The sequence below is a fragment of the Theropithecus gelada genome, chromosome 6 (assembly GCF_003255815.1).
Source record: "Theropithecus gelada isolate Dixy chromosome 6, Tgel_1.0, whole genome shotgun sequence".
Taxonomy (NCBI): Eukaryota; Metazoa; Chordata; class Mammalia; order Primates; family Cercopithecidae; genus Theropithecus; species Theropithecus gelada.
This window is the reverse complement of record NC_037673.1, coordinates 55,890,752-55,903,118: the sequence shown is the minus strand read 5'-3', so window position 1 is coordinate 55,903,118 and position 12,367 is coordinate 55,890,752. Positions and strand designations below refer to the sequence as shown.

General features: G+C 35.8%; 1 protein-coding gene across 13 annotated transcripts in view; it reads left to right on the top strand.

Moving 5' to 3' along the window:
- The window catches only part of PDE4D (phosphodiesterase 4D), a 1,562,006-nt gene that overhangs the window by 1,534,118 nt on the left and 15,521 nt on the right, over window positions 1–12,367 (top strand). For all 13 annotated transcript variants that reach the window (XM_025387155.1, XM_025387164.1, XM_025387158.1 and 10 more), the window contains 5 exons: window positions 3,679–3,772; window positions 5,144–5,316; window positions 6,223–6,321; window positions 7,206–7,370; window positions 8,410–8,509. In XM_025387155.1, coding sequence (XP_025242940.1) covers window positions 3,679–3,772; window positions 5,144–5,316; window positions 6,223–6,321; window positions 7,206–7,370; window positions 8,410–8,509 — 631 coding nt within the window. The remainder of the gene's footprint in view (window positions 1–3,678; window positions 3,773–5,143; window positions 5,317–6,222; window positions 6,322–7,205; window positions 7,371–8,409; window positions 8,510–12,367) is intronic.

The following is a 12,367-nucleotide window of genomic DNA, read 5'->3' as shown; positions in this document are numbered from 1 at the left end:
TATAAGCCTTGGTAGGGAGGTGGGTGTGTAATGGAGGATTTCTCCAATCCATGTTTTTGTGTTTTAAACAAAGGCTGGAAAGTAATCTGGGAATAATGTATATGATGCAGAAAGAAGATAAAAATGGAACATGCAGTATGTCACTTATCTAGTCCGTACAATGTTTAGATTCCTTTCACTGGCTTTTTTCTTCAGTTGTCTGTACTAACTGGCTATTTTGGTGAATTGTTTGAGCAAACTGCCAGGAGAATTACACTACATTCTTTATATTCTTTTAGAAAAATCCAATAATATATGTAGCATATCTGCAGGTAGCATCCACATTTTCTACTTAGGCGTATGGCAACATAATCCTTATACTAGGTTGTGTGCAAGTTAGAAGATGAACCTGTGATAACTGGGTCTTTATCTGTCTTTATCAATCACCCCCAGAAGGCTTCCCTTGTTTCACTTTATTGAGAGAAGTACAAGGGAGGGCAGCAGTTCCTGTATAGACTGCTGAGATTCTAGCAATGGTGAAAGCCTTGCCTCTTCCCCCATCTTTTATTAAAAAAGGACTTTGTCATGACCAGGTAGTTCTTAATAGCAACTTTTAGCTCATAACATGAACAATTTTAGGTCAAAGAGATATTTCATTGAATGTGTGTTTAAAATGTTTAGCAGACTCTTTTCTTTGGAATATGCTTTGCCTAATGAGTATATTTTTCCAAGTGAATTTATCTGTAAAGCAAAGATTTTTTATTATTATTATACTTTAAGTTCTGGTATACACGTGCAGAACGTGCAGGTTTGTTACATAGGTATACACATGCCATGGTCGTTTGCTGCACGCATCAACCCGTCATCTACATTAAGTATTTCTTCTAATGCTATCCCTCCCCTAACCCCCTACCTACTGACAGGCCCTGGCGTGTGACATTCCCCTCCCTGTGTCCATGTGTTCTCATTGTTCAACTCCCACTTATGAATGAGAACATGTGGTGTTTGGTTTTCTGTTGCTGTGTTAGTTTGCTGAGAATGATGGTTTCCAGCTTCATCCATGTCCTTGCAAAGGACATGAACTCATCCCTTTTTAGGGCTGCATAGTATTCTACGGTGTATATATGTGCCACATTTTCTTAATCCATTCTGTCACTGATGGACATCTGGGTTGGTTTCAAGTCTTAAGCAACGAGTTTTTTTAAACCTGTGTATGCATGACATTTTAATTGTGCTTTGGAGACATAGCTATGGTTTCCCATACTAATGCTATTCCAAATTCTTTATGGGATTTGAGAAAGAGGAGCTAGCAATTTAAGTAAGTATTTTTATGGTCATAACTATAGTCAAATCCTTCATCTGTCTGACCTGCAATGATAAAAATCAGCTATTACGGGGCCGGGCGCGGTGGCTCAAGCCTGTAATCCCAGCACTTTGGGAGGCCGAGACGGGCGGATCATGAGGTCAGGAGATCGAGACCATCTTGGCTAACACAGTGAAACCCCGTCTCTACTAAAAAATACAAAAAACTAGCCGGGCGAGGTGGCGGGCGCCTGTAGTCCCAGCTACTCAGGAGGCTGAGGCAGGAGAATGGCGCAAACCCGGGAGGCGGAGCTTGCAGTGAGCTGAGATCCGGCCACTGCACTCCAGCCCGGGCGACACCGCGAGACTCCGTCTCAAAAAAAAAAAAAAAAATCAGCTATTACTATAAAAGGCACAAAAGTTAGGGACTGAGTGCCAGAAAGTGAGCTGGGAGAAGGAACTCAAATAATATTGAGCATCTACTATGTGCCAGGCTAAATAGAAGACACTTTCTATATTAGCTCATTAAATTATTTGATAGCCCATAATTTACTCAAGAAACTATAACTTTGTAAAGAGGGACAGAAAAATGTTTGAACATTATTATAAATGTCTACCAATATTCTTAGAAGGCCCAAAGTTTATTTTTTTTCATAGGTTATAAGATATAATGCCGAGTGAACACAAGCAGTAACCCACGTTCTGTATACCACCTGATGCCAGTTTTAAAAATATATATTCACATACAAGGGTGGAAAAAAGGCATAGAAGGAAATTTGACAAATTATCTGTGGTTATCTTCCAGCAGTGGAGATTTACATTATTTTCTTTTTTTCAATATAGCTTTCTAAATTTTCTATAGCACATGTACATTTTATAATGAGAAAGGAGTTATAAAAACATGTGAACAAAGAAGTGAACTTAGTGTTCCTAAGTTTGAGACTAAGCTCTCTAGACCAGTAATTTAACAACCAGAATTTGTACTGGTCATGCCAGTTCTTTGTTTTTGACTACGCTGGAATGCGAATACACATCTCTCTCATCCAACAGTACATTGAAATGGTTGAGGGTTTTTTGTTTGTTTTGATAACAGTTAAATGCTGAGTTAAAACCTAATCTAGATGGTCTGTAAGATTGACTTTGGAAGTTATTTAGCAAATGGTATAAAGTCAGGCCATCTTGGTATGAATTATGCAGAGAAGCAAAATAATTCTAAATAAATACTGAGTAAGAATTATATTTCAAACATTACTAAAATATAAACTCAACACTTACCTTCATACTTAAATGAAAATTTATGGTGAAATTCCAAATTTTAAAGGCTAATCTAATGATTAGAGTAAATGCATCTGACATTTTTTTCTCATCAAGTATCTAACAGCAGTTACTCTATGTATAGAAAAAATATATTGTTTCTGTATATTAAGGCAAATATTGAAGGCTTATTAAAAGGCCTTGTCGGGCTGTTTTCAGAGTTAAAGGACTCTGAAATGCCTAATGCTTAAGAAACAGCTGATGGGGGTTAGGGAAGTGTAAAATCTTGGGGAGTTTTGGATACTGGTAATGCCATGTGGTGCTGGTAGGTTAATTCCAGTGTTTCTTTCAATGAAATAGGCACTGTGGCATCAGTAATAAAAATTGTGAAGTAGATTATTGAAAATTGACCTGTTTCCTATTTAGTGACTTGGGAAAACGGTAAATTTGGTGGATGTTGAGAACCAATAAATGTTATACTCTTACTTGAAAAACAACTTTTAAAAGGAAACATTATACAGTATTTATTTAGATATTTTACTTCTCCATAGTTCTAGAAGAGTACTCAAGTCTATTAAGTTTTGCTTTGGAGTAAAAGACTAAATTTTAAGACCTTGATCAGTATATATATATTCATTTCTGCTCATGATAAATTGATGAAAGCATTCCATGTTTTATTGTATGGCAACACTTTTATGTGCTATAAATTAGTTTCTCTCTTCTCTAAATAACTAATAATACATCTTAATTTTTAATTTGCTTTTCTTTGCTTATTTCTCCTGATTTTCCCTTCAGTCCTTGAGAGTCTAAATTTGTGCTGGTCAAACTGGTGGCCATGAGCCACATGTGATTATTTAAATTAAAAGTAGTTAAAATTAACTAAAATTCAAATTTTGGCTTCTCATTTACACTAGCCACATTTCAAATGCTTAGTAACCACCTGTGGCTAGTGACTGCTCTCATTGAGGCACAGATGATGGTGTTTTCCCTCATTGAAGAAAGTTCTGCTGGAAGGCACTGTTCTAAATTGTCAGGACAAGTTAAAAATTCTTTGGGCATATCTTCCTGTATCTCAGAGTATGCATATGTATTTCACTTCAACTTTCCTCTTCTATTATTTCATTTTACTTTTCTGTTTTTCAGTTTAAAAGGATGCTTAATCGGGAGCTCACCCATCTCTCTGAAATGAGTCGGTCTGGAAATCAAGTGTCAGAGTTTATATCAAACACATTCTTAGGTGAGAATAACAACATGCAATTAAAAATGTTTTCTTCAGTTGTTTGCTTGTTTTTATAGGAGGATTGGGGTGCCAACTCATTTTGGAAACCTAACAAGTATTAGAAGTTCTATTTGTTTTCATTTGTCATATTAATAATTTGACACTATACGCCTCTGAATTTTAGAGTTGCAGGTGAAAAAGTACATGTTCTTAGTTTTATTTAGGACTTTGGGAATTCTCAAATTAAGGTTATATATTGCCATTTTTTCATAGTACCGAACTGTAAAATATATTTTATAGAGAGATCTATTCATGTATTGAACCAATTCTTATTAAATGCCAGCCATTGTTGGGCAATAGGTGTTGAATGATGAATTAGAAATGATTCCTACCCTCGATGAATTGACAGTCTCGTGGACATCAAGCCTAGTAAACTGGTGGTGGATAAAATACAAATGCTAAATAAAAGTTTGCTAATAATGACTGAGTTTGGTGTCCTGGGACAACTCTTGTACCTCATCCACAGAAAGAAAATGCAGTAAATAAAGGGCAGTAATTTGAATGTATCCTGGACTTACTTTCAAAACAAAATTGCTGTTATACATAGTTAACATATTAAACACTTATGGAACGTGTTCTATGTACAAGGATGAGTTAGAGTTGTTTATCACTGCCTTGAAATCGTGGATGAAAGTATGAAGACATGTTAGGTCTTTTACTATAGAACACAATTAGCTTATGTGTGTATTCAGTTATCAGGTAATATTTACGATTCTCTATACTCCCATAAAACCTGGGGACTTAACCCTTATCTCACTATCATACAGAAATAAAAAGTAGCAGAATTAATCTAAGTCATCCAAAACCTGCTGTTTCAACTCCCACAGTGTTACCCATTTCAGTTAGCTGTTAGTTTTATATACTGCTGTTTTCATGACACTTGTATATAAAGTTTCTACCATTTCAAAGTACGTATTGAAACTGGAGTCCTTAGTTGGCAAGAACAATTTTCAGTTCATTAAGTCAATTTCAAATAGGAATGGAATTGATGAACAGTGGAAATAACCACCTGTTATGTATTCTCTGAGTCGGCTGTCATGCTAAGTCTTGCAACATTTTTTATTAGGACATTGTATCAAAGAGGTAACCATGGAATGCATTTGATATTATTATTTTGTAGTGGAACTTATTTGCTTAATTTTGTGTTTGAAGATATCAAATTAAGTCCAATTCAAATGTAAATACTGAACTCTCTAAAAGGAAAATTTTTAGTTGGGAACATTTCCTGGAATATATAATGATCAATTATAATCCTTCCAGTTGTGCATATGATGACATAAAACAGGTAGAATTAATAATAAATATAGAACATTTTCTGAATTTCTCAAGATAAGCAACATGAAGTGGAAATTCCTTCTCCAACTCAGAAGGAAAAGGAGAAAAAGAAAAGACCAATGTCTCAGATCAGTGGAGTCAAGAAATTGATGCACAGCTCTAGTCTGACTAATTCAAGTATTCCAAGGTTTGGAGTTAAAACTGAACAAGAAGATGTCCTTGCCAAGGTATGATGATTTTAATTGGAGGTTTTATTTTTTTGTTTTTGTTTTTTGTTTTTGTTTTTTTTTGTTTTTTTTTTTTTTTTGAAGGGCAGGCATTTTATAAAGCTCCTTGTAAAGTGCCTTAGACAGGTGGTTTGGTATGTATGTTTTAGGGGCTTGGGAGGTGATTATTTGCATCTTCATTTCATTGTTTGGCCTTAAAGAGTTAGAAATCTGTCATGTCTTCTGGGTTTTAGGAAAACAGTTAAGGTTTTGTGAATAGATTTTATCCATTAAATGCTTTGTGATTGATACTTAAAGTACATAAATATGTTGTAATGTCAAAGTCCTAAGGTTAAGCCATACTATTCAGTTTTCAGTACATTTAAGTAAATGTGCCTAAAGTTTGCCTATGCTTACATGGTGTGTCTGTTAACATTTAAAATGGATCATTGTTTAAAAAATCTAACAATCTTTACACTGAAGTCTGTTTTTTGGTGTTTTTGTTTTTGTTTTTGTTTGTTTGTTGGTTGTTTGGTTGGTTTTGAGACGTAGTCTCACCCTGTCACCCAGGTTGGAGTGCAGAATGCATTGGCGTGATCTTGGCTCACTACAACCTCCGCCTCCCGGGTTCAAGCAGTTCTCCTGCCTCAGCTTCCCAAGAAGCTAGGATTACAGGCACACACCACCACACCTGACTAATTTTTTTATTTTTAGTAGAAACGGGGTTTCACCATGTTGGGCAGGCTGGTTTCGAACTCCTGACTTCAAGTAATCCGCCTGCCTCAGCCTTCCAAAGTTCTGGGATTACAGGCTTGAGCCTCCATGCCCGGCCACCTAAAGTCTGTAATTTTTCAATGATTGTGTTCATTGAGTCATATTTTACTCTACTTTCTAATTTTTTGGTATCTTTTTTTTTTTTTACTCCAGGAACTAGAAGATGTGAACAAATGGGGTCTTCATGTTTTCAGAATAGCAGAGTTGTCTGGTAACCGGCCCTTGACTGTTATCATGCACACCATTTTTCAGGTAATGTGGTTGAGTTCTATTACATTTCTTTTATTTAGGAACTTAATGTCCAGTCTGTAGCTTGTGCATACATTTTGTCTTTTTTAATATTTGCCATCTTTTGCTTATTTTTATACTTTTATCCTTATTTGCTCCTTTGCCAAGGGACAAGTAAAGATACAGAAAGGTGGAGTGTGTATAAACCACAAATACATCAATTTTGTTATTTTTTTGCATTTAAGATAAAGATGTAATATAGCCAAGTTGAAGCAATTTATTAAAATAATAATTTAGACATTATCTTAGTCATCTGAACCTGACTGGCATAGAAAATGGAGTACTAACTTTAAAAAAATGAATAAAGCCCCTGCTGGCTAACCTGAGAATATAGTTTTTTCAGTCACTTTTTTGTGTCCTGCTTCTTTCTCCGTATCTATTTCGTGCTCTTATTGACACTTTGCTCCAGCTCAGGGTGGGATTTAAATGAGAAGTTGAGGCTGTTGTAGATACCTTGGGACTGGAATGGGAAACTCCAGCCCTAGAGAGGATGTTGATTTTCAGTTGGTGTGATGCAGGGGTTGAATTAATAGTGCTTGACTGGAGCTGCCTCCATGATAATGGGACACAGAAACTTTTAGAGTTGGCACCTCATTCCTGACACCATACAGCTAGGGCGTAGTATTCTTGGGTTCCAGCAGGACAACCCACCTTTGGTTTTGTCCCAAAGTCCCTGGATCTTCTCAAAGGTTCCCATTTTCCTCACTAGACATGTGAGAGTGCAGTTGCCATTTCCAGGTTATCCATTGGCAACACTGGTGTGTGTGGTTTTTTTTCTTAAACATACTCTATGGAGAAATTGTTTACATAAAGACAAAAATGTTAAAATGATTTTTTTTTCCCTACAGGAACGGGATTTATTAAAAACATTTAAAATTCCAGTAGATACTTTAATTACATATCTTATGACTCTTGAAGACCATTACCATGCTGATGTGGCCTATCACAACAATATCCATGCTGCAGATGTTGTCCAGTCTACTCATGTGCTATTGTCTACACCTGCTTTGGAGGTAAATCTGTTTTCTGAAATTTCAAGAACACTAACTTGCCACTCATAAAGGTCTATTAAACTTTTATCTGAAGGGTTTTCAATGGAGAAAACAATTGGATTCATTGGAAGTATAATTCATTGACTTATGGGGGAAAATGCTGTGGTGAATAGACAGTCAAGTCTTTGATGGATTTTGCTTGTGACAGTTGGTCACAGATTTAATGATTGATCTGTTTATGATGTTGCTTCTTTGAAATGATCCACTGGACATTTCATAAAGCACATCTGGCTTATTCACTTTTTGTTAATTTGTTTTCTTGAAATGTAGTCTGACGGCTTTTATTTATAGGCCAAAGAACGTTTTATAAAACATGAGCAATATATTGATATTTTTCATAGAATTATATTAGAAGGAAATACTTTAATTTTTCTAAATCCTAAGAAGTTATTTCGTTAGTTGTTTACTAAAGCAGTTTGATTTTCTTAAAATATATTTTTATTTATGTCTGGGGGCATTTTTGGTTGTTACAACTATCACATTTTTAGTTGTACATGATACTGGCATCTTGTCAGTGGAGGCCAGGAATTCTGCTAAAAATCCTACAATGCACAGGACAGCCTCCCACGCAGTTATCGGACCCAAAATGTCAATAGTGCTGAAGGTGAGAAACCCTGGTTTTGATGAAAGAAAAGAAAAAAATTGCTCATGTCTTACTAATTTTATGTACATTTTCAAAATATTCTTAGACATCTTAAATACTTAGAAAATAAACTATTATTTTATTTTAAAAGAATTTCAGAGAGTTTTAAAATAATATTTAAAAAAATAGTGAATAGAAAACATTTGATCATGAGATGTAATAAAATTAGATAAAATGTTTTCCAAGATTATACTTCAAAAGTTCATAAGTATCTAAGACTCTCCCTTGACACATTATAACACATTTTGAAGCTCCATTTTGTTTTCCATTTAAATTCTAGAGATTTCTCATTTGTTTATACTTTTAATTCATATCATTGTAGAATAGTAATATTATCTATATTGTCTGATTTTCCAGGCCGTGTTTACAGATTTGGAGATTCTTGCAGCAATTTTTGCCAGTGCAATACATGATGTAGATCATCCTGGTGTGTCCAATCAATTTCTGATCAATACAAGTAAGTAAACTTTATTTTTGCAGAACACATTTTTCCTTTGTACATTTTAGAATGACTAAGGGTCTCTATAAACTCAGGGTGCTTCCAGAGCCATAATGTTCTTTTGATATGTGTATATATGTGTTTTAGTGATAGTGCATGTTAATGTAATTTAACTGAAAATTATTACTATATCCCTTGAGGCATGTGATATTTGAAAATTGTGTTCCAGTTCTCTTTAAAAGTAATATATTGTTGTGTTACAAGGGTAATTAAAAATGAAAGTGTGCAGAAAGATTTAGAAAGTTATATTGGCCTTAAAGTTTTAAATTAAAAAAAGTTATGAGAATTAATGCTAAGTGTTCCTCACTTTATGTAGGTCATCATTTAATCCTCTAAGAGGCCATAACTTCCCTTCTTCCTCCATGCCCAGCCCCTGTTCTTTCCTTTTTAAAATATTCTAATAAGGGTAACAGGAACTTCTCTCTTAATATTTTTTCAACTATTTAGTTTTTTCTCACTGTTCACATCTCATCTTATAAGAAGTCATCACTGAATTTGGAAATATAAGGAATGGTAGAGACTGTTTAATATGGAGCATCCCTGACATTGCTGCACAGAAAGCCTCTGTAGGGAATGTTTAGGTAATGCTTGAGCTATCCCTTAGTAAAGAGATTTAGATTTATAGAAATTCTGTTTGGTACTTGAAGTTAATTGGTAAATGATTTAAGTGAACTATTACTTAATGCTCTCCCATATGGTAGATTAACATCATAAATTCACTTTTATATATAAAAACTATGCAAAGTTGTTGAAACTGTTGTATGTTTAAGAGTCCACCTTTTATGTTTGCTTGAGTCTGTGGATGATAGTCTTCTCATGCCTATAACAATCTAGCTATAGAATTATTTATATATTCACCATTCATTTCCTGTCTTTGCTGTATCTAGATTTAAAGAAGGAATGTAAAGGTAACCTTGCTTTGAGAGATTTAATTCAGAGTTTTAGGATTATTCACCTATTTTTATATCTTGTAATGGCCTCTGGACTATCCTATAGCAAAATATACTCTAGTGACTCATCCATGTAGAGGATTGGAAAAGTCAGGGATTTCCTGAGATGTGTGGTTAGTCAAGTATTTTTTTTAGAAGTTTAGTTTAGGGACTTATTTATCCAGATTAGACAGGATAACATTTCATGTTCTACCTACCTATGAGTACCTATAATGGGGTACTTTTAGAACTCATCAAAGCATACATATAAATATTAATACACATTGGATGCAGCTCCCTGCATTTACATTGTATCAGTGGGGAGGGTTCATGATGTCCTTTCTGAGAAGAGCAGGGAGGTCATGCAATACAGTGCATGCTGCATGCTGGCACTTTACATGAGCCTGGCCTGATTTGTTATTTTGATGCTTATGCATGTCTTGGGATATTCTGAATTTTATTAATTTTTAGTAAATATATAAAATGTTTAATTTTTGTGTTTAAGATATATATGTATATGTATGTATGTGTGTGTGTGTGTGTGTGTATGTAATCACCAAACATTCAGACTGGTATGTTTTCTTTGCATTCTATTACATACCATGTTATATGTTCCCTTAGAATTAAGAGTAGATTTAGAGAACAAATTAAAACAACTGATAGAAAAGTCACTGTCTTCCAAGTACTCTGATGTATTTTTTAAGAATAATGAGGACCTGCTCTATTCTTCATTCTTTTGAGCCCTTAAAGCAGCAGTCCCCAGTGTTTTTGGCACCAGGGACTCGGTTTTGTGGAAGACAATTTTTCCATAAACTAGGGGAGGGTGAGTAGGGAGAGAATGGTTTTGGGATGAAATTGTTCCACCTGAGATCATCAGGCATTAGTTAGATTCTCATAAGGAATGCACAACTTAGATCCCTTGCATAAGCAGTTCACAGTAGAGTTCACGCTCCTAGGAGAATCTAACGTCCCTGCTGATCTGACAGGAGGCGGAGCTCAGGCAGTACTGATGCAGGCTTGCCTGCTGCTCACCTCCTGCTATGCAGCCCAGTTCCTGACAGGCCACAGACTGATATTGGTCCACGGCCTGTGGGTGGATTGGGGACCCCTGCCTTAAAGGGCACTTGGGCTTTGGCTGGCACCTGGAGGACCTTGGTGGGCATCAGGGTCCCTGTGCAGTCTGCCATTTAAGCTAACAAGGCCTCGATCTACAGATGAATCTGATACTCTAAAGCTTGAGAACCAATGAAATAGTGGAGGAAATTGAAGAAGATAATTTTATCTCCTTAGGATGTCTGTTTAAAGTCATTTTGCTGGTGACCTGCCTGGGATGGAAGGATAACGAATCCTGCTTCTGCAAATTCTTTGTTATTTGGTAATATTGTGATGATCTCCTTTCTGTGTGACCAAAGCAACATAGGGAAGTTCACAGTTGCCAGAGTAGCTTTGGATTGCTAACGGTTTTTTTGAGGGTGAGGTATGATGAGGCTGTGTTATTCCTGAGGGAATGAATCAGCATTGTCACTTTGTACAGGAAAGTATCCTAGGGTTGCTCAGAGCCCCGGGGCATTATCAAAATTACTGCCTTAGTTAGCTTAGTTTGGCTAGGGATCATATAAGACAGAATTATCTTCCCAGCATGCAGTAAAGGAGTCCTTCCAATAACTTGTAAACTTGTAATATGTAGCCTCATGAAATATTTTATCAAAATTTGTGCTTATTTTTAGTTTGCAGTAAACCTTTTTTAAATTTTGACTTTTTAGATTGTATCTTTTATGGATGGCTTGAGCATCCGTTTGTCAAGCCAGCACATTCTCAGCTCTTGGCTCAGAGCTGGAGCTGCCATCCTGTCCAAAGCCTGCAGCTGAATCCATATTTCTCTTGATAAAGAATTCTAAAGACCTCTGATTATCGAATTTATAAACCCATAGTTGGTTACTTGTCTTACTTTAAGGAAGCTACGGAAGCACTGAGAGCTTAAGGCACGTGAGGGGCGCTGGGAATTCCCTTGGCTGGTTCCCAGTGCAGTTAAGCCTCCTGCTTCTTACATGTGCTCTTCGTTTTTCTTAATTATTTCAGTTGTTTTAGCTTTAGGTGCCACATGATTTTATGCTAATTGTATTTACACTCACTGAAAGCATGCTGGAGGTACTGCAAGCAGAGAGAGCCTTTCTACCTGGTAGAGTTGGTTAAGCTATACTAAATGATTTGAGTGTGGGGACTGTGAACAGAATTTAGAGAAATTGAAATTTCAGGTAGGAAGCTGCATAAATTTTTTTTAAGGACAATGCATATAAATAAATCCATAGACCAGGTGCAGTGGCTCACACCTATAATCCCAGCACTTTGGGAGGCCAAGACAGGTGAATCACCTGATGTCAGGAGTTCAAGACCAGCCTGGCCAACAAGGTAAAACCCTGTCTTTACTTAAAAAAAAACAAAAACAAAAACATTAGCCAGGCATTGTGGTGCATGCCTGTAATCCCAGCTACTCAGGAGGCTGAGGCAGGAGAATCGCTTGAACCCGGGAGGTGGAAGTTGCAGTGAGCCGAGATCATACCATCGCACTCCAGCCTGGGCAACAAGAGTGAAACTCCATCTCAAAAAAATACATAAATAAATAAACAAATCCATAAAATGTAAATAGCATCATGAAATTTTGAATGTAAAATGCTAGAGGGTATATTTAACTTAGCTTTATTTTCTGAAAAAAATAGTATCAAAAGTATAGAATATAGCATTAAATTTTACTTGGAAAATGAATTATTTTTGTTAATAGCAAAGATGCCTAAGTTTGGGGCAGAAAGATTTATTCACATTAGTGATACATTCAAAGCATGTGGTTTTTGGTTTCCAAGAGCAGAGGCATTTCATTATATTAAGGTTA